Raw genomic sequence first — 21,219 nt, forward strand, 5'->3', positions numbered from 1 at the left:
CAGAAGGACCATCAATGGTCTGATAAAGACACAGCACTTTCAAGCAGGCTGCTGGGACTGAGGAGGATATTTGAAAGCTGTTGACATGCAGTTCTAGCAGAAGTGCAAAATGAAATGTAATGTAGTAGAAGTGGAAAGTGAAATGCTGTTAGGCAAGGCTGCTGCCCAAATTGGCTCTGCCTGGATCCACCTGGCCTGCAGCACAGCCTTCTCCCTTTCTCCTCCCTGCCCTCTGCTCAGCACCAACCCAAACCTGGGCTATTTCAATTCCTGTCAGACACAGAGCAGCTGATGGGCAGCAAATGCAGCCTTCCCAAAGTGGCTGCCCATGGCCCGGCCTGCAGGGCAGAGCTCAGGGAGGAGGTGGCAGCTTCCTCAGTGGCTTTTCATGTCCTCTCTCTGCCATGCAGACACTGGCATGCATGGCACGGCTCTGTTTTGGCAGCCGGTCCCTTGGCAGGGCTGGGTGAGCACAGGGTGAGTACAGGGTGAACTCTCTGCTCCTTGCTGTGACACCTGGGCTGGCAGGGATGACACAGTGACCTCGGCCGGCCGATGCTGCCTGTGCCATCACCTGGCACTGACGTGTTTGATGAAAATCCTTTTGCTGGGATTTTTCTCCTGAGAAGCCTCAGAACAGAAATGGAACCAGTAACAATCTGCTGGCTGTGGAGTGTGGGCTGGAGATGGTTTAGCAACAGGGGCATCTTGGATTGGTCTCCTGTGCATTGTTTCTACTTGATGACCAATCATGGTCCAGCTGCGTCGGGGCTGTGAGCAGTCGCAGGTTTTTATTATTCATTCCTTTCCAGCTTTCTGATGTCTCCTTGCTCTTTTAGTATAGTTCTACTATCTCATTTTCTTTTAATATAATAGAGATGATAAAATAATATTTCAGCCTTCTGAAAGGTGGAGTCAAGATTCTCGTCTCTTCCCTCGTCCTGGGGACCCTCAAACACCACCACAATCAGCGGCCGAGCGGGTTTGTGCGAGCCTCTCAGTAACCCTCAGCCGGTCCCGAGTCGGCAGACACCGGGGGGGCAGCCCCGACACGGCCGAGAGCGGGGAGACACCCTCTGTGTGTGCCCCGAGGGTGCTGAGGGCACCTGGGCTGGGGGGAGACACTCTCTGTGTGTGCCCCGAGGGTGCTGAGGGCACCTGGGCTGGGGGGAGACACTCTCTGTGCCCCGAGGGTGCTGAGGGCACCTGGGCTGGGGGGAGACACTCTCTGTGTGTGCCCCGAGGGTGCTGAGGGCACCTGGGCTGGGGGGAGACACTCTCTGTGTGTGCCCCGAGGGTGCTGAGGGCACCTGGGCTGGGGGGAGACACTCTCTGTCCCCCAAGGGTGCTGAGGGCACCTGGGCTGGGCCCCTGTGCAGCACAAGAGACACCAGAGACAGCGGTAGATGATAAAGGGCCGACTCCTAGCAGGGGTTAATCCAAGGTTTTATTAGGAGTCCCAAAGGAGCTCCTGCACCTCAGGGGGCTCCTGCCGAGAGCCCCGGGAGATGTGTCAAGGTCACCTTTAAAGGGAGGTGGAAACCAAAAATAGATAACATCTTACCAACCATTAAGTGACCCTAAGGGATGGATGCTGGGGGATCCAGACATACAGGACAGTGTATGGGGCAAGGCTTGGGGGGCTGACCCCTGGCCTCTGGCTCATCACTCGACGACTTGGACCGAAACTTCTGCATGGGGGGGATGGGAGGCTGAGTGATTGACAGAGAGCCAGGGTGGGGGTTTGGGGATGATCTCATCCTGGGAGAGGGATAACACAGGTAGAAGGAGGGGGGTACAGTTTGGGTTAAACCATTTGGGAAAAATATGGGGATACAAAACAAAATGACTTCAAAGTATTACAAAGTATAAAAATGCACTACAGCAGGTTTGGGCAGCACCAAATAAAATGTAATAAAATGCTTTAAAAATAAAACAATTAAAAATAAAAATTAAATAAAATTAAAAAAAACAAAATTAATTTAAAATAAATGAAAAACAAAAACTGTAAAGTGCTGTAAAGTGCTGTAAGAGTTCCCGAAAAGGTAGTGCCGTAATGCAAGACCCTCAAACACCACCACAATCACCAGCTTGAGTTGGTCTGGGCAGCACTAAATAAAAAAAACTCAAAACCTTTAAAAATAGAAAAATAAAAAATAAAAAATTAAATTTAAAAAATTAAATAAAATCTTTTAAAATAGAAAAATTAAAAATAAAAATTTAATAAAAAATAAAATTAAAAAAAATAAATGCTTTAAAAATAGAAAAATTAAAAATAAAAAATAAATAAAAAATAAAATTAGAATAATAAAATAAAAGCTATAAAAATAGAAAAATAAGAAATAAAATTAAAAAATAAAATTAAAGCTCTAAAAATAAAAAAATAAAAATAAAAATTAAATAAAAAATAAAAATAGAAAATAAATGCTTTAAAAGTAGAAAAATTAAAACTAAAATAAAAAATAAGATTAAAAAATTAAAATAAAAAGCTTTAGAAATAGAAAAATTAAAAATAGTAAGTAAATAAAAAATAAAATAAATAATATAAAAACCTTTAAATATAGAAAAATTAAAACTAAGTAAATAAAAAATAGAAAAATAAAATAAAAGCTTTAAAAATAGAAAAATTAAAAATAAAAAATTAAAAAATAAAATAAAAGCTTTACAAATAGAAAAAGTAAAAATAGAAATTAAATAAAAAATAAAATTAAAAAAAAGCTTTAAAAATAGAAAAATTAAAAATAATAAGTAAATAAAAAATAAAATTAAAAAATAAAAATGCTTTAAAAATATATAAATTAAAAATAAAAATTAAGTAAAATTAAAAAATACAAAATTAATTTAAAATAAATGAAAAACAAAATAAAAACTGTAACGTGCTGTAAAGTGCTGTAATCGTTCCATAAAAGGTAGTGCCGTAATGCAAGACCCTCAAACACCACCACAATCACCCGCTTGAGTTGGTCTGGGCAGCACTAAATAAAAAAAACTAAAAACCTTTAAAAATAGAAAAATTAAAAATAAAAATAAAATTAGAAAAATACAGAAAGTTTAAAAATAGAAAAATAAAAAATAAAATTAAAAAATAAAATTAAAGCTTTAAAATAGAAAAAATAAAAATAAAATTTAAATAAAAAATAAAAATAAAAAATAGATGCTTTAAAAATAGAAAAATTAAAAATAATAAGTAAATAAAATTTTAAAAATAAAATAAAAAGCTTTAAAAATAGAAAAATTTAAAATAAACATTAAGTAAAAAATAAAATTTAAAAATTAAAATAAATTTAAAATAAATTAAAAACAAAATAAAAACTGTAAAGTGCTGTAAAGTACCATAAAAGTTCCATAAAGGGTAGTGCCGTAAAGCGCGACTGTCGCAAAGGGGTCGTAAAGCGCGACTGTCGCAAAAGGTGCCGTAAAGCGCGACTGTCGCAAAAGGGGCCGTAAAGCGCGACTGTCGTAAAAGGGGCCGTAAAGCGCGACTGTCGCAAAAGGGGCCGTAAAGCGCGACTGTCGTAAAAGGTGTCGTAAAGCGCGACTGTCGCAAAAGGGGCCGTAAAGCGCGACTGTCGTAAAAGGGGCCGTAAAGCGCGACTGTCGCAAAACTGCCGTAAAGCGCGACTGCCGTAAAATTGTGCCATATAGGCTGGCAGCGCCGTGGCCGTCACGGAATGCCGCACAAGATCGCGACGGCCTCCCGAGTGGGCGTGTCCGGGACGGAGCGCCGTGTCGACGGGCTGACGTCATTAGGCGGCACTCTGCGTGCAGTGCGCCGGTCCAGACGGCAGGGGGCGCTGTGCCTGCAGTGCGCCAAAGCAGACGGCAGGGGGCGCTGTGCCTGCAGTGCGCCGGCGCAGACGGCAGGGGGCGCTGTGCCTGCAGTGCGCCCATGCAGACGGCAGGGGGCGCTGTGCATGCAGTGCGCCAAGCAGACGGCAGGGGGCGCTGTATAAATAGAGTATTAAGTACAAACTATCTAGAAGAAGAAATAAAAGCTCTATGTCACCTGCAGCTGTAGAAAATTTCAGCTCCCATGGAGGAAATAATTTTCCTAAATCATTACCGTTTTGGGGTTTTTTGCACTCCCCGGTAGCCTGAACGTTTCTACTGCTGCTTTTTTATTCTAAAGCTAGAATGGAAATCCAAGATTAGAAATACAGGGAAAGAAAGAGAGAAATGATTAAAGAGAGAAAGAAAGAAAGAGAGAGAGAGACAGAAAGAAAGAGAGAGAGAAAGAGAGAAAGAAAGAAAGAAAGAAAGAAAGAAAGAAAGAAAGAAAGAAAGAAAGAAAGAAAGAAAGAAAGAAAGAAAGAAAGAGACAGAAAGAGAGCGAGAGAAAGAAAGAAAGAGAGAGAGAAAGAAATAGAGACAGAAAGAGAGTGAGAGAAAGAAAGAGAGAGAGAAAGAAATACAGACAGAAAGAGAGAGACAGAAAGAGAGCGAGAGAAAGAAAGAAAGAGAGAGAGAAAGAAATAAAGACAGACAGAAAGAAAGAAAGAGAGGGACAGGAAGAGAGCGAGAGAAAGAAAGAGAGAGAGAAAGAAATAGAGAAAGACAGACAGAAAGAGACAGAAAGAGAGCGAAAGAAAGAGAGAGAAAGAAATAGAGACAGAAAGAGAGCGAGAGAAAGAGAGAGAAAGAAATAGAGAGAGACAGAAAGAGAGCGAAAGAAAGAGAAAGAGAGACAGAAAGAAGGAGACAGAAAGAGAGTGAGAGAAAGAAAGAAAGAGAGAAAGAAATAGATAGACTGAAAGAAAGAGAGAGAAAGAGAGAGAGAGACAGAAAGAAGAGAGAGAGAAAGAAATAGAGAAAGGGAGACAGAAAGAGAAAGACAGAAAGAAAGAAAGACAGACAGAAAGAAAGAAAAGGAAAAAGGAAAGGAAGAAAAAAAAAGGAAGGAAGAGAAAGGAAGAAAAAAAATGAAAAGGAAAAGGGTGAGAGTGAAAAAGAAAGAGCGAAAGTGGAAAAAGGGGTGAAAAAACAGAGTGAAAAAAAGAAAAAAGAGTTGGAGTGGAAAAGAAAGGACATTCGGGAGGGGCGGTGCTGCCTAAGGTGCTTCCGCGCCCAGGAGCGAAGGAGCCGTTTGATCCCCCGGCGGGACCGCAGCTCCCGGTGGCGGCAAACGGAGCGGTGGCTGTCAGTCCGAGACTACAACTCCCGGCAGGCCCTGCGGCCGTAAAGCGCGGCGTCTGACGCAACGGCCGACGCGCCATATGAATGGCTGGCGGGCCGAGGCGGCCGCGCGCCGGGGGAGCGGGCTGGGCGCGGGGAGCTCCCGGCGCCTCTCCCGCGCGGGACGGAGCCGCGGCAGCGACGCTGGAGGGGCGAAGCCTCCGGCCGGCCGCCCGCACGGAGCCGAGCGGCGCGGAAGGGGCGTCCGCCCGGTGCCTCGGCCTCGCTCAGCGGTCCCGGTGGCGGGGGCTCAGCTCGGGCGGGGCGCGCTGCCGCCCGCCGATGGCGGAGCGCCAGGCGGTGCTTTGCTGCCGCGGGCCGGGAGCTGCAGGAGCCGCCCCGGGCGAGCGGCGCCGGGCGCTGCCGCGGTCACTGTGCGGCGGCTGGCGGAGGCGCGGGAGCCGCCGAGCTGCAGCCGTGTCCCTCGGGCTGCTGCCGCTGCTGCGGGCGGGGGCGGACGAGCGGCTGGAATGACACGGCTGCTGAGTGCCTCAGTGCTCGTGGCTCTTTCTTCCACGCAAACAGATGGAGCGGCATCGCTGAGCAGTAAAACACAGCGATGGCCCGGAGAATGGCGAGCGCAAGGAGCGCCGGGCTGGATCCTTCTGCTGGCACAGGTGCGATCCGCAAACTCAGCCCCTTGTGCCCCTACCCTCCCGACCCCCAGGGGAAATGCTCTCCAGCCTCGAGCTGCTGCAAGACAAAACGTGTGATTTGACACTAGGGTCCGGAAAAGGTTTCCGTTTAGATTAGCAAATGCCTCAATTGTTCTTGGTTACATCCTAGGATCGGTTTTAGGCAGTGACTTTATACCGCTTGTCGGATTTTTCTTGTGCAATGGTAAGAAAATAGGCAGGTCTGATACTGGTTTCGCTTTTTTTCTACTTCATGTTCCATGAGCTGCTTTTATCCAAGCAATTGTTTTAAAGTTCTACTGTAGGCGTTTCTGGTTCACTTTTTTTTTCTTTGCAGCACCCGTGACTATTTTTTTTCTCTAAATCGGCAGTAAATATAGCTGAGTAAAATTACCTTGGTTTTCTTCCTTCTTTTTTAACTTAATTGTTTTTATTAATAATCCTATTTGAATATGCAGAACAAGTGGGTATGTCCTGTAATATATCCTAGCTTTTCTTGTTTTCAGGGTACTCAGAAAATCTGTCTCCCTTGGAGTCCCACAAAACCATTCTCAGTGCAATCTCCATTAAGGTATGGATTGACAAGCCACCATCAGCTTAGATATTTGCCTGTGTACCTTTTCCTGTAATTCAGAGCTTGCGTTCTGTGGTTTTTATGATAAACCTATCAAACTTGTGAAACTGTTTTGCAAGTCTTAATCGTTGAAGGCAGCAAGAAGTGGTTTTAAAGCCTGTTCTTGAGCAGACAAAGGGAAAAAGTGTGCATTTGATGCTGAACTTGTCCTTTTTCATTTGACTTGCCTTGAATGATTTAGGAAGAGAGAGAACTAGAAAAAAGAGAGAAATAGAATTGGTTCTTGAGCCCTCCTAAAATGCTCCCCGTGATTCTGTGTGGAGCCAAAGTGAAGGGTGATGGAACAGAGCCCTGTGCTTTAGAAGGAAATCAATTTCAACCTGATCTCCACCCTGGGTCTCCCTAATTTCTGTTTTTAAAATGCAAACTAAGTTTAGGAAGTGTTGGAAGTTAGTATTTTGGGGAAGAAATGGCAGTTGCACCAACCGTTCCATTTCCCAGAGGCTCTGGGAACGATTCATTTTGTAAGCGCTGTAACTGCAATCGGTTGGTGGTTCGGGGTTGGAATGTGCACTTGCCCTCCTCTAAAGCACTCGTTCATTTGCATTTCAGTGCCAGGAGTCTGGAGAAACTGGAGAAGAGCCCAAGAGACATTTTTCATCCTGAGATACAAAAGGTAGGAAGTGACTTTTTTTTGTTTGGTTCTTTTTCTTTATGATTTCCTGGAAATAGAAGTAATTAAGTATAGATACTACTGGTTTGTTTCTTCCAGTAGCTAATAATAATAATAATAATAATAATAATAATAATAATAATAATAATAATAATCTAATACTACTTAAACTGTCTCTTTCTCCATTGAACTGGCCATTTCAAATCCAAACTTCTAAACACAAATAAAACCATCATCCTTGTAGAATCTTTAATAGGAGGGGGCTAAAGATGCTGTTTTTGTTGACAGGATTTATTGGTTGTTGAAGGGCAAGAGGTGAGTACAAGCCTGACTACTTCTTGCTCACAGACCCGTCCGGTGAATGCAGCTTTGTATTTTGATGGGCTTTTGATGACTTCTAAATCAATTGCTCGTTACAGTAAAAAGAAGTAATGTTTTTTTGAACCTGACAGCAAAAATAACTTTAAGCACCAACTTAATAATAATAGATCACCAATATAAGTTCATGATTTTATGCTATACTATCAAAGTTTAAAGGTAAATTATTGTGTATTGGGAGATGGTATAAAATGTATGTTCTAATGCGTAGGATGTATACAAAGATACGTACATACATGAAAGTCCTTAGAGGAACAAATTCTTACGTCTTCTGTTTGACTGTTTATCATACAATATCTGGTTTTATTTCCCAGGATTGGTGAATTTTAAATTTGGAGTCCTCTATGCTAAGGATGGTCAGCTTACAGGTGATGAAATGTTCAGTCATGGTGAGTTTTCCACCTTCTCCTTAATTGTTTTGCTCATCTAAAAAAAAAAAAAAAAGGTATGTTTATTATTTGTTACCCTGTTCTGTCCGTTTCCTCAGTATTTGCTGGAGCTCTGCTTACCCAAGCTTTGGGTAAAACAAGCTTTGGGTTCCTTCTGTCCCACTGGGTGTTGCCCAGTTTGGCTGCATCTGGTGAAATTCACCCTGAGCCCTTACAGAACCAGCTCAAACCACGTGAGAGCCATTCGCAGCTCTCTCAGGACACCCGGAGGAGGATGGGTGACGTTTCTGAGCATCTGGCAAGTGTACTTCTATCAAAACTCGGCCTGTGACATTGCTGGGGAAAGCCCTTCTGTATCCTGGAGGGTTCCTCAAACTCTGTTGAGGATCCAGGTAGCAGTTGCTCACCTGGATGGTTCCAGCTCCTCAAGTTAACACTTGTACTCTTGCCCTGTAGTTTAGATCTATTGTAGTTTTGTTATTTTGCACGATTTTACGTCTTTGGAAAATAACGTGCGTTTCACTCTTTGGAACCTCTCGGATCATTCTTTGGTGCAGCACCACCTAATGGGACACTTGGCTGCTGTGCTGAAGGGCTTGGTTACTAGGATTGTAAATCCCGGAGAGTTTGTAAGTCTTCTGTCCCCAGGGAGGTGTCACGCTTTGTTCACTCTGTTTGTCAGGTGCTGCTTCTCGTCGGAAGTATTAACTTCAAACTGCCCTGTTCTTTTTTTAACTTTTTTTCCTGGTTCTCTCCGTAGGGCAGGGAAGGACTCTCGTATCCCGGTCGTCAGACTCAGCGCTGCCCGAGAAGATACAGAGAGTGTAAAAATCATAAGGAGCAAATAGGACTGCAGAGGAAACAAACTGGAGAGAACAAAAGGTGATATTGTTCTCCTTAGCCTGGATTAGAAACATCCCCTGTGCTTTGATGCCGGTGGCTGCCAGGGGCTCGTTAGGTCTTTTTAGGCAGGTGTAGGTGTTCACTTGTAGGTTCTATTTTTTGGCAAAGGACCACGAGAGAAGTTTATTTCTACATCCAAATAAACATTCATCTTATCTGAACATAACCTGTCATCCCATTTCTGACGTTAAGGACTCCTGTATAAATACTTGGGGAGGTTTTCTTTGTCGTTTCTGAATGGTTCCATTTTGGTTCCATCTACCTGCCGGATACTTGAACAAGTCTGAGGTGGTTTAATTGCATACTGCTTCCTTGAAATTCTGTTGGTCTCTGCTTGGAACCCTTCTTGTAGTGCTTAATGAAAGACTTCTGATGGTGTTTTCTTGCCTGTTTGTGTTTAAGGTCGTGCTCTGATGCATTTACAGAAGCCATGGCAGGAGAGAGTCAGCTGCTGGAGAAGAGGAGACAGTATTATCCCTGGGCAGCATAGAACTGCGCTACTGCTGTGTCATCAGCTGTGTCTGCACTGAAAGTAGCCACCTTCACTTGTAGGTAGCTCCTTGGTGCTTTAGGACACGCTGAGGGATTTATTCCTTTTGGGATCCACGATGAGAATTCCCAAGAGAGGTAGTAATAAGGTATGAGATTGGAAAAAAGCCTGTGTCCTTGGAATGTTGTTGTTGTCGTCAAAAGTTAATTTTTCCTTCTTTCTTAGCCAGTAGTCAGCTTTTTGCTTTATTTTTTGTGGGATCAGTACTTGATTGTTTAAAAAATGGCTTCAAAATAACTGCAGCGGCTGGCCACCAGGACCTTGTTCAGATTTGCCTATTTGCTTGTAGCTAAAACGTTTCCATATTGTTTCTCGTTCTATTGAAGAAACTGCTGCCCAGTCAACTAAGAACTGAACATCTATCTGTCTGGGACATGGGGAGAGGATTTAGGTCGTGTCTTTGTTTCCAGAAAAAAGTTCCAGTGTAGTTTCTAACTAGAGGAAAAGGGGGGGTGAAGACTCGGGGCTCTGATGCTGTTGGGGGCACCCCGAGGTGCCCAGGAGAGGGAGCCCCACTGCGGTGCAGGAGCAGGTATGTTATCACGTACTAGAGAGCAAATGATAAATAGAAATATGAAAATTATAAATATAAAAATATTTTTTAAGTCATTAAAGAAAGCGGTTTTTTTTACTTGTCAGTAGGCAGGGTTTTGATGATAAAAATGATAAATACAAAGAATATGAAGGTAGAAATCTAAGTCTAGAAATATATCATAAATACATACAGATAAAGTTTAAAACTAGAAGAAAAAATCAGTTGCAGCAGTAGATACGATACATAATATAAATAATACTTTAAATACATGTCTAGAATTTTATAGATATTATAGATAATTATTAATAGATTGCATCAAAAGAAACTATATCTATAAATGTGAATGTAATTCTACAAAGTATAAATAAAAATATTTCAATATCGTTTAAAAGAAGGCCTTTATTGTATTTATTTGGTTAGAGATGGGGTTTTTATTTGGATTAATGGAAGTATTCTAGAAATATAAATCTAACTATAGAAAGATACAATCGATAGAGAAAGATATTTCTAAAAACACAACCGAACGACGCCGCCTTCGGGGGAATCGCACGAGCTCGGCCGAAGCAAGGCGAGAGCGGCCGACCCTGACGGCCTCGAGCGAACCGGGGCGAGGCTTCCGAGGCTGCCTGGAGCGAAGCGAGCCGAGCTCAGGCGAAGCGAGCCTGCCGCTCTCGTGCGCGCTAATTAGCGCCAGTGCGGTCCCAGCCTAATGAGCTCCTGCCCGAGCCCGCGCTCCCGGTCGTGTCCGCGCCATGGCCGGGCCGCCCGCGGGACGCGGCAGCGGGAGAGCCCCGAGCCGGGCGAGCTGAACGTGAGGCGGCGGCGCTTGCCCGCCCGCCCTCAGCGAGCCGAGCCGAGGCGCGCCCAAGGCACAGAGCGGCTGGGAGTTGGCCCGAAGCGAGCCGAGTTTAGCCGACAGTAGCCGAGTTTAGCCGACAGTAGCCGAGTTTAGCCGACAATAGCCGAGTTTAGCCGAGCGTCTCCGGAGCGAGCCGAGCTCCGCCGAGCGCAGCATCCCGGGCAGGGCGAGGCGCCGGGCCGGGCTCGGGGTGCAGCCGGGGCTCTGGGGGGCTTCCCCGCCTGTCCCTCTCTCTAGCCCTCCTTCCTTCTCCCCGTATTCGCCTTCTCTCGCTCCCTTTCCCCCATTCCCTCTCCCCCCACAAACCCGGCTCCTTCCTGTCCTGTCCCTAGCCCGCTACTCCCTTCTGTTCCCCCTCTCTCCTTCCTCTGCCCAGCCTCCCTGTACCCTCGTCCCGGGCTTTCCCTTCCCGTCCCGCTTTCCTGCGCAGCCCGAGCTCCCTCGCCGCCCTTTCTCATGCCCTGCTCTCGCTCCTCTCTTCCCGTGCCCCCTTTCCTTCTTTGCCCCGCAGCCGCGGGGCTCGGGCTGCCGGAGAATAAAGCCCCGAGGGCCGGAGCCCGGCGCCCCTGGGCCCTTGCAGGAGTCCCCGCGCGGGGCCGGAGGCTCTCGGCGGATCCCCCCGTGCCGCTCAAGCAGCCCGGCCGACAGCGCCGGAGCTGCGGCTTTGCCGGCATCGCGCTGAGAGCGGCCCCCGCCCTGTGCCGGGCCGTCCCCGCCGTCTGTGCCGCTCCCTCTCTCGCTGCCCCCGGCCCGTGACAGCGAGGCTGGGCAGGAACCTCAACCCTTCTGGGGGCTGCCCCCGCTTTCTTGTTGCAGCAGAATCCCTTGCTGGGGCCATGCACGTGTGGGAAGGGCTTGGGGGAAGCGCTGCGCTGCTGTCCAGGGCAGTCGGATTCGTTCTGAGCCTTCTTTGGGGGTCAGGAAAAGGGGGGGTGAAGACTCGGGGCTCTGATGCCGCTGGGGGCACCCCAAGGTGCCCAGGAGAGGGAGCCCCACTGCGGTGCAGGAGCAGGTGGGGGGCGGGCGAGGGGCGGGGGTCACGCTGGGTGCCGTCCCCCAGAGGGACCCAAAGCTGCCACCAAATGCACAGGGAGGGAGGGGTGAGTGGGTGTAGGATGCTAAAACCTGGCAAGGCGTTCGGTTTTCTAGGTATTGCTAAAGAATAGGAATTGGTCTCTAAACTCAGCTGGGGAGAAACCCTCTCTACGCACTCATTTGTTTACAGGAATGTAGAAGGTTCCGACTGGAGATGGGTAGTAGTTCTGAAGATATTGCCGTGAGGTTTTGATCTAGGAACGGACCGAGCTGTGCCCTGGAACCCTCAGAACAGCTGCAGGGGCTGAAGGCGATAGAAGGGGCTCTCTGGCACCTTTTGCCTCCGTTCTCTGCCAGCGCCCAAATCGTGTCGCAGTCCCGGAAGAGGCGCTTGTCATCCCGAGAGCCAAAAGGAAGACGTGTAAAATCCCAGCTCTGCCTTGGGTTTCGTGTGGGTTTTTTACTTTGTATTGATGTCATTCCAGAGAGCAAGGAAAGAAGAAATGTGACCGGCTCCGCCTATTGCTGTGTGAAGGCTTTCTTGAAAGGCTGCTGTATTTCTATTGTCTTTTTCCACTCCAAGCTTGACTTTTCCCTTTGTTTTTCGAGCTCTGCTGCATTGGGTGTCCCAAGGAGGGCGGGGTTCCTCAGCAGGGCTCTTAGGAGGTGGCGCTGATTCTGCTTTTTCTGAAGGCGTCTCAAAGCGTGCTACCAGAATGACAGTTTTGTGCACTGGAATGCTTTCCCTCAGTGCCATCAGCGCACGTCCGTGTCTGAATTGTGGAAGCAGACGGACTAAGCACAGCCAGCACCCGGAGCAGATGTCTGTTGGCTCTGTGTCTGTGAGAAGCGGGCTGTGTGCTGGACGGGGAGAGGCGCTGTTGGAGAGTGGCATCAGCGCCAGGTGTGAGCTGTGAGGATGATGGGGGGCTCGGAGCAGCCCCAGGTGTGAGCTGTGAGGATGATGAGGGGCCGGCTCCTGCCGGGGGGGTGGGGGGGGGGAGGCAATTTTAGGGGGAGGCTTCGCCTCAGCTCCCTTTTGCATGGAGCTGCTGAGAAGAGGGGTTCATGGGGGGCTCCCGGGGCTGTCTCATGGAAGGACTGCGAGAGCTTCTCGCAGCGTCTGGGCGAACAGCTGGATGCGCGCTTGGAGACGCGGAGCATCGCTTCAAGGAGGTGCCGAGGGACGAATCTTTGTGCCGGGAAGCAGCAGCCGAACGGGTGAGCGCGTGTGGATTTGGAGCGGGGACTTTGGTCCTTTCCCTTTTCCATTTGATCTTGGCAGTCCCCCCTCCCCGGTTCCCCAGGACCAAAAACGGAGCTTGTGAAGACAAAAGAAGGAGAGGCAAGCAGCTACTCTCCTAATATTGTCTGTGTTCGAACTGGGAGGGATCCGCCTTCACCTGCGGTTCGAAGGGTGTTGATGGAAGGAAAACCTGCCTTTTCCCGGCTGTTAGGGGTATCCCAGGGGTGACAGGGAATCCCTGCGTTCCATTTGAACGGGAATGGGCAAAGTATTGTTGTCATCTGAGGGGTTTGATTTGAAGGCAGCCAGCCCATTTTCATCATCCTAAGGTTTAAATGGAGGGGACAGCGCTGGTGTCCCTCCTTTGCAAGGGTTTGAATTGAGGTCCAAATCCCCCTTTCCACACGGCTTGAAGGATTTCATTGGAGGAAAGCCCCTTCTTTTCTGCTCTCCCAGGGGATGAACTTGAAGGGGAGAACCCATTTCTTTGCCCTTGTTGAAGCGAGGTGAGCGCCGCCCGCGGCGTCAGTTTCGGGGTTCAGTTGCGGGAAGCCGCAGCTCTGGCAGCGTTTGCAGGGCTGCAGTCGGGGCTGTGCCGCTGCATTTGAGGGCGCTTCTTGTGGCCGCGGCCCGGCCCGGAGCGTTGCCGCTCGGGAGCGCTGCCGGCCCGGGCCGGGCGGTTGCCGAGGCGCACGGGGAATTTGGCGCGGCAGCGGCCGAGCCGCTCTGCCGGTGCGAGCCGCCGTGCGGAGCCGAGGGCGGCAGAGGCGGCGCGGGCGCTGCTGCGCCGGCCCGGCCGGTGCCCGCCGCTCTGTCCGCTCCGGGCGCGGGGCTCGGGCGCCGCCGGGGTCCCCCGGGCAGGGGGAGCGGGCGGGGGCGGGGGGGTCTCCGGGGCGGCGCCGCCCCTGCGCGCCGGAGGAGCCGCTTTGCCGCCGGGAGCCGCGCTCCGTCCGGGGCCGGCAGCGCGGGGTTCGGCTGCCGCAAGTTCTTGGGTGTCGTGGTTCGGAGGTGCTCTGTAGGGATCGATCGCACGGTTTTGTGTGGGTCGCAGTGGGTGTGCGCTAAGGCCTATGGCGTTCTTCCTGACCGGTACGGTTCTCGGTTCAGGTGGTGACGATAAAGGTTCGGTTTGAATCGAGTTCTGTAGTCGGATATTTTTTTTTGCCGGGCTATTCTGTTTTTAAAGGCGTGCAATGGTTTCTACGGGTCGTTGCGCGAAGCAGCGGCTCGGATTTTAATTCTGTCGCGGTGGCTTTTATTAGCGTGGGCGTGTAGCGTTTGTTTCGGTGGGTTCGAGGTGGCGTCGTGTCGTTAATAGCAGCGGGGTTTTTAAAATCTCTCTAATTGCGTTCGTGTTTATCGTCTTCCAGGGCTTTTATTGATTTGGTTTGTTTGATTGTAGTGTATGTTGTATTGTTACGGGATCATTTGGGAGATATTGTTAATGGTTACGTTTCTCTTTAGGCTTTGTGTTTATTTCTGGGTGGTATTTTTATTTTGATCGAATGAGGCTCTATGCGTTTATTCTTCAGCTGGGAATAATTTTTTTGTTGTAAATTAAAGTTGATTTGGTTTGGGGGACTTTTGTTTTACAAATGTATTTTCTTTTGGTTTTTTCCTTTCTTTTTTTTTTTTCTTTTCGTTTTTTGTTGTCCTTCGACGTATTTGGTGGTTGTTGATCAGTTTTATTTTTGGGAACGTGGGTATTTATATGGTGGGTCTTTTTAAGTAGTTGTTTGTTTTTGTTGTTTTTTTTTTTTAATTTGGGTAGTTATTTTCTTATTTTTTAGTGGTTGAGATTTTTTGGTTTTTTTTTCTATTTCGTTCATTAGTTCACTTTCTAAAGTTCTTTTGACAGAGTATTGCTTATTCTTTGAGTTAGTGTAGATGTAGAATTTTGGTTAGTTTTTAAAATGACGTTCAGGGTCAGTGGCACTGATTGGAGTTGAGCGAGTTGGTTTGGGTTTTTTTAGAGGCTTTTGTGATTTGCTGCGTGTGTTTCTCCAGGGTTTTCTTTTCGTTTGGTTCCATTTTTCTGATGTGATGAGAACTGTCAGTGAAAAGAGTGTTGTGTGTTTTTTTCGCTGGCAGTTGTTGGGCTGGTGGAGGTATCTTGATGGTTTTGGAAGACATTGGTGGGAATTCGATGCTGTTTGTTTTGTCCTTGTATTTAGGAATTGGATTTTAAATGTAAAATTCTAAGGATAGCTATCTTTAAACAAAACAAGTAGATGTGCAGAAATGGGAATAAACTTTTATTTTGATCTATTCGATCTCTATTTAAAATTTAACAGGTAACATAAGTCATGATATATTCCAATAAGATATTGTATTTTTTAATAGACCATTGTGTATGTTTATAGATATATCAATAGAGATGATAAATATAAACACAACTCAAACGAAATTTTAAATATAGAAATGTATTGCGAATCTATGCAGATATATATATAAAATTATTAAAGGATTGTAAATCTAAAGTGACATAAATCCATACAACACGTAATACAAGTGATACTGTATATATCTTATTATGATCTATTATAGGAAATAGCCATAAATCTAGTACATCACTATGATATAATATCTAAAACATTATAGATATGGTAAATGTAAATACAACAATATTATTAAAAGTAGTTTAAAAGAAAGGAAGGTTTTGTTTTTTACTTGGCAAAAGCAGGGGTTTTATTATAAAAACTACAAATACAAATGATAGAAAGGTAGAAATCTACTTGTAAAAATATCTCATGAATACATCAAGTTTGATATAAAAATTGAAAACATTAGAAAAAATAATTTGTAGCAGTAGATATGGTACATAATAAAAATAATAATTTATCTATATGATGTGAATAATATATATGTGATATGTAATTATGAAGAGAATACATCAGTATAAACTGTGACTATAAAAGTGAATATAATTATGCAAGCTATAAATATAAAACTATTTCAATATTGTTTAAAAGAAGGGTTTTTTGGTATTTGTTTGGTTAGAGATGGGATTTTTTTTTTGAATAATAAAAGTATGATAGAAACCTAAATCGAAGTATAGAAATATACAATCAATATATAATGATATTGATAAAACCACAAAATATGAATAAATACAGATAATAGGAATAGACATAACAGATTGTATAAATGACGTAACACATCAATGTCCGGTATAAATATGCGTGTGAACTAGGAAAACTAGAACTATAAAATTTATTTAAAGAAGGTTTGAAAGAAAGGGGGCTTATTTGGTTCTTGTTTGGTAAGAGGCAGGTTTTTGGCATTTATTTTTAGAGGAGTTTTTTGCGGGGGGGAATCGCCCCTGTTCTTTTTTGCCGCCTTGGCTGCCCGCAGCCCCAAGGCGCGCGGCGCCTCCGGCTGGGGTGGGCGGCAGTGCTGCCGCCTTGTGGGCAGAGCGCGGTACTGCAGCCCGCCGCCGCCAGGCAGCCCTCTTGGGCGTGGCGCGTGGCGGAGTTTGTTTGACCGTCTCAAAATGGCGGCCAAAAGGGCGGGCAGCCGGAGGACCGCGGTGTGTGTATCCGGACTGCCTGCACGGAACACCGACGTGGTCCGGGCGGGATTTTCTCTTGCGTTTCAGGTGTACCCGGCACGGGCTGTGGGGTCAGCGGCGCCGCGGGCGGGCGTATTTTAGCGGGTTTCTGACCGGCATCTGAGTAATCGCCTCTCTCGGCGGAGGGGGGGGTGGGGGGGGCGTGTCCTTTCACGGCCGCCATCATGGGAGCGGCGCGTCGCCAATGTCGCGGAGCTTCATTGACCTTCTCAAAATGGCGGCCAAAAGCGCGGGAAAATCGCGGACCCGGGAGTCTGCCGCCCTGTGGCCAGAGCGCGGTACTGCAGCCCCCCGAGCCAGAGCCCTGCCCCTCGCCGCTGGCACGGGGCAAGGACGCGGCTGCCGAGCGAGGCAAGGGCGAGGGGCGGGAGCGAGCGGCGGGCGGGGCGGGCTCGGTAAATGGCCGGCAGGGGTGAAAGACGTTCAGGAGTGCAAAAGGGACACGATGGCTGAGAAGAATGGCCGGGCGGGGGGTGGCCCGGCGGGGCCGCTTTCGGCGGGCGGCGGAGGCACGGTCGCAGCGCTCCGCGGGCCGGGGGCGGGCGAGCGCCGTCGGAACGGGGCTGCACCCCCCGAGCCCGCGCACGCCCCTCTCCAGGTGCTGGAAGCGACGGCGGGCCGGAAAATCCCGGCGTGGCGGCGGCGCTGCCCGCCCTTTGTGCCGCCAGCTTTGCAAGGTAAGACTGCTCACCTGTCCCGTCCCGTGCCGCCGCCTCCCGGTGTCTGTAAACTTCCCTCTGGCTTCGCAGGTCCGTGCTGGAGAGTGGGAGAAAGGTCCCTGCTGCTTGCCGTGTCCTCGGTGGACAGAGAGCAGCTCTGACCTTGGCCGGATGGGCTGCTGAGGATTGGATCCATGGGGATGTGCTTTGATGCATTTAGTGACCTTTACAGATTTCTTTCCCCGCTTTTTTCAGTTCACAGAATCATGGAATAATTCAGGTTGGAAGGGGCTCTAAAGATCACCTCATTCCAAGGCTGCTGCCGCTGTGGGCAGGGATGTGCTTCCATAGAGCAGCTTGCTCAGAGCCTCATCCCAGAGCAGCAAGGGGCCTTGAACACTTGCAGCGATGGGGCAGCCCCAGCACCTCTGAGCAACCTGTGCCCTGTGCCAGCCAGGTGCCAGAGGAGGAAGGAAGCCCTTCCCACCTGGAGCAGAGGCTGCTGCAGCTTGGCGTAGCCTTGTGTCACCGAGCGTGTGAGACAGAAAGGCCCTTCCTTTCTGGAGGGGTAACAACACTCAAAGCTCTTTCTCGGGACAAGCAGAGCAATGGAAGGCCAAAGTAGCCTTCAGTTCTTCCAGCAGATTTGGGAACAACTTGAAGGAGGAGCAGAGCTGGCCTGGTGCCTGCCAGCTCTGCAGGCAGTGGGCATGGAGAAGCTGCAATTATCTGTCTTCTTGGCTGAGGCTTTAAAAATGAGGCGCTTTTCTGTAGCTCCTTTTCAGGCATGACGTGCAAGTTGCCCCTAGAAGTCCAAAGGCAGCTGTTTTTGTAGCAGAAGGAAGTCAGGAGGAGGCAAAGCCAGCAGCTAAGTCTGGATAACAAACTTGGCTAACCTCTTTTCCCCCCCTCCTCCAAACAGGCAATTGTGCAGCACTCAGCAGAGATCTGCCCGGGAGGAAAAGCAGAGCCAATCTCTGAGAAGGGATGTGTGAGCTCTGGCGAGGACGGCTGCTCCCCCTGGCCTTGGTGTGGGACCTCCTGAGCTGCCATTCCTGAGGTGGGAGTGTTTCTCCTCTCATCCAGCCAAGCCAGAGACCGCCTAGGGAAGGAGCAGGTAAGGTTGAAGTACCGAGATCTCCCAGGTAAGAAGTGACATGGCAAAAGGAAATGGCCTCGACTTGCAGCAGGGAAGGCTTAGATTGGATTGGAGGGACAATTTCTTCACTGAAAGGGTGGTCAGGCATAGGAGCAGGCTGCCCAGGGAAGTCCCCGTGCCTGGAGACATGTCAAGGATGTCAAGATGTGGTGTTTAGGGACCTGATTTGGGGGGGCAGCTTGGCAGTGCTGGGGCAGCAGCTGGGCTCGATGTCCTTAGAAGGCTTTTCCAACCGCAAGGATCCTATGGTTCTGGAAAGCCTTGACCCCTCTGGCTCTAGCACAGCACCTGGATGCTGACAAAATGAGGCTGGTTATAGAGCCTGGAGGTCCCTGTGCCACAGGGAGAGGACAAGCCAGTGTCACCTGCAGGGAGGGTCTCGTCCCCAGAGAGCAGTCAGTGACTCCGTCCCTGCCCGGGGCTCTGGGTGCACCCTCGGGGGGCGGGGGACGCACCTGCCCTCCTTGCTGCTCTCGTCCTTATCCCATAGGGATTTAGCAGCAATCTTCTGTCTTTTCTTTAAAGCTGTCCTTGGGAGAGTTCAAAGAGAGGGTCATTAGTTATTTCAAAGCCTACATCTTTTACCTATTGGCACTGAAGAGAAAAGACACAAACCTGCTTTGCACCCTTCTGCCTGGAAGTCATTGTGACACAGGGAAGGGAGGAAGGGGCTGGCCGGGGTCAGCCTCTGCTGAGCCTCAGCTCTGGCTGCTCCTGCTCACAGGGTAAACCCAAAAGCTGTCGTGATCAAAAACGCAGGCGCCCTTCTGACCTGAGTCACAGGGGCCATTTCTTCTGAATGAATCAAGATGGGAAATCATTCTTGGAGCTTCAGAAGAAAAAAAACCCCAAAACTGTAGGTACATTTGTAAGAGCGTGTATGTACGTACATTTCCTTCGATGAAGAAGAAAATCTTAGAAATATCATGTCATGTCTGGCTTCCTAGAGAAGATCCTGAACTCTGGGCTTCTGAAAGCAAATGGCTGTGCATTTGTAGGAGCGTTTCCCTTCTTTTTATATGCCTCCCCCAGTCATCTTCTACCCTTGCCCATGGCAAGGAGAGTGTGGTGATTTGGCTGCTCCGCTCTGCCAAGGGTGTTGCAGGCTGTGTAGCAGGGAGTGAGGCCTTTGTGGCTGCTCATCAGACATTTTCCTACAGCGTTCTCCCTGCAATGGTAAAATGAGACTTGTGTTAGCGAGCAGTCAAGTAGAGCAGGTAACATTAGAAAAGAATTGTTTCTGAGCTGCTGTTCACTAGCACGTGTTTCCCCTTTGCGGCAGAGTGCAGCTGCCCAAGAAGGGATTTTTTGTGGCTCAGCCAGATGTGCTCCTGCCTCCCACCGAGACGCTGAGACGGAGCTGGGTTTGCATTCCAATGTCTTGGGACAGAGGCTCATGGGAATTTTTCTCAGCTATCCAAGGCACGGAGCCCTGGAGCCAAGTCAGCCTGAGCTGCTGCGTGCTTGCTCTGAGCCTTGAGGTGAGCGCGCATCATTGCGGGCTTGGGATCGATTGAAATGCGCTAAGGAAACCAGCTCTGGCGAGGGAGGCAGGGAGGGAAATGCTCTCTTAACATGTGCCAATGCTTCTGTCAAACTCATCAGGGCAGGACAGCGTTCAGACTGAAAGTGTGAGAAGCTGTGGAGTGAGACAGAATCTGACAGGAGCACCGGACTCACAAGTGCACGAATTTTGCTTTTGGCTTGGATTTAAACTCAGAAGTTGTAAGGAATTTGGGAAGGAGAAGGGACATTTCAGAAGGAGAAGAAGAAAAAGAAGTTGTTGTTGTTACAGCCCTGGTAAAATCTTTGGTTCGAGCTAATAAAGGAAGTTAGTTGAAATAAAAAAAAAAAGAAAAAAAACGTGGGTTTTTTTCCTTCACTGTTGTATTTGTTGGTGGTATATGGTGTGTTGTTTTATTTCTTGGTCTTATTAACTCTGTGTAAATAGTTTTTTGAGTGAAGCTCACTTTCTGGACGGGTTGGTTTGTATTTGAGGTAGGATTAATTTCAAGAGGTTTCTTTCCTAGACTTCTGATAGGTATTCCTGGGATTTTGGTTTTGTTTACTGTATGTATCAACAGAGAGATTTGGTAGGGCCAGCTGGGCTGCTGGAGTTTTGGGTGTTAATTTATTAGATGGCTTTTGTTAATCACAGAATAATTATATAAGTTAACAGCAAATTACCCAATTTATCTAGGTATGCTACCTAAACACAATGCCTTATGTCTTACAATTTTTCTGTTCTTCTGCTCCTAGTAGTTGTGTCAAAAAAGAAAGCACTGTTATTTTTCTGAAGAGCTTTCTTCTTTAACAAGGCCTTTCCTCCCTTTGAATTTGAGTCAGAGGAGCCAAACAGCTGCAGCTGCTCTGAGGGCTTTTATACCCGGTGGGATTAGCCCCCTCCCTTTTCCCAGGCATCATGGGAATGGGAGGCGGGCACCATCGGGGTATATTAACCCCAGCCTTTGCTGAGGGGCTTCATTCCCTCTCTGGGATGTGCTGGGGAAAGGGCTCTCCTGTCATTTCAGTGAAGAGGCTCTTTCAGCTTATCTCAGCTTGCTTTCAGCAGGTGTTTCTGGGCATCTAAAGCAACAGAGGCTTGGAAGATCCTGTGAAGAAAATGGCATGGAATACAGGGAGTATTTAAGTTCACGATTTTGTGTTTAGGGGTGGTAAAGTGCATTTGCAATTTCTGGTTTTGTTCTTGTTTTGTGTTTTTATTGTTTTTAGGAGGTGCACAGCTTCCAGAGATGCCCGGTTGTGTCAAGCACAGCACTTCTTTCAGCAGATTCATCATGTCACAGGAGGCATCTGCCCAGTGTCAAAAATGATGTTTGAGACTGAGGCTTCAGGTGAGTTGAGGGTTGTGACTGGGAGA

General features: G+C 47.8%; 1 protein-coding gene and 1 long non-coding RNA gene across 5 annotated transcripts; both read left to right on the top strand.

Annotated features, from left to right (window-relative positions):
• Positions 1-4,924: 4,924 nt before the first annotated feature.
• On the top strand, positions 4,925-7,740 carry LOC118700239 (uncharacterized). Its single transcript, XM_036404636.2, has 4 exons — positions 4,925-5,789; positions 6,314-6,378; positions 6,994-7,057; positions 7,343-7,740. Exons 1-4 carry the CDS (start codon positions 5,214-5,216, stop codon positions 7,484-7,486), a joined length of 849 nt encoding a protein of 282 aa, XP_036260529.1. The 5' UTR covers positions 4,925-5,213; the 3' UTR covers positions 7,487-7,740.
• A 5,115-nt stretch (positions 7,741-12,855) lies between these two features.
• Positions 12,856-20,722, top strand: LOC118700252 (uncharacterized). Of its 4 annotated transcripts, XR_008508381.1 has the most exons (4): positions 17,364-17,747; positions 18,102-18,296; positions 19,621-19,819; positions 19,944-20,722. It is a non-coding gene; the product is annotated as an uncharacterized LOC118700252 (long non-coding RNA). The 4 variants fall into 4 exon arrangements; XR_004982250.2 differs by lacking the exon at positions 17,364-17,747 and adding an exon at positions 12,856-12,924 and having other exon boundaries at positions 19,621-20,722; XR_008508382.1 differs by lacking the exon at positions 17,364-17,747 and adding an exon at positions 17,116-17,197 and having other exon boundaries at positions 19,621-20,722.
• The last annotated feature ends 497 nt before the right edge of the window (positions 20,723-21,219 follow it).

Source organism: Molothrus ater, chromosome 4 (genome assembly GCF_012460135.2).
Source record: "Molothrus ater isolate BHLD 08-10-18 breed brown headed cowbird chromosome 4, BPBGC_Mater_1.1, whole genome shotgun sequence".
NCBI lineage: Eukaryota > Metazoa > Chordata > Aves > Passeriformes > Icteridae > Molothrus > Molothrus ater.

Coding starts and splice junctions, on each gene's coding strand:
- LOC118700239 (XM_036404636.2), top strand. CDS start 5,214: ATGAATGGCTGGCGGGCCGAGGCGGCCGCGCGCCGGGGGAGCGGGCTG. Junction 5,790..6,313: donor GGATCCTTCTGCTGGCACAG/GTGCGATCCGCA, acceptor TCTTGTTTTCAG/GGTACTCAGAAAATCTGTCT. Junction 7,058..7,342: donor TTCATCCTGAGATACAAAAG/GTAGGAAGTGAC, acceptor TTTTGTTGACAG/GATTTATTGGTTGTTGAAGG.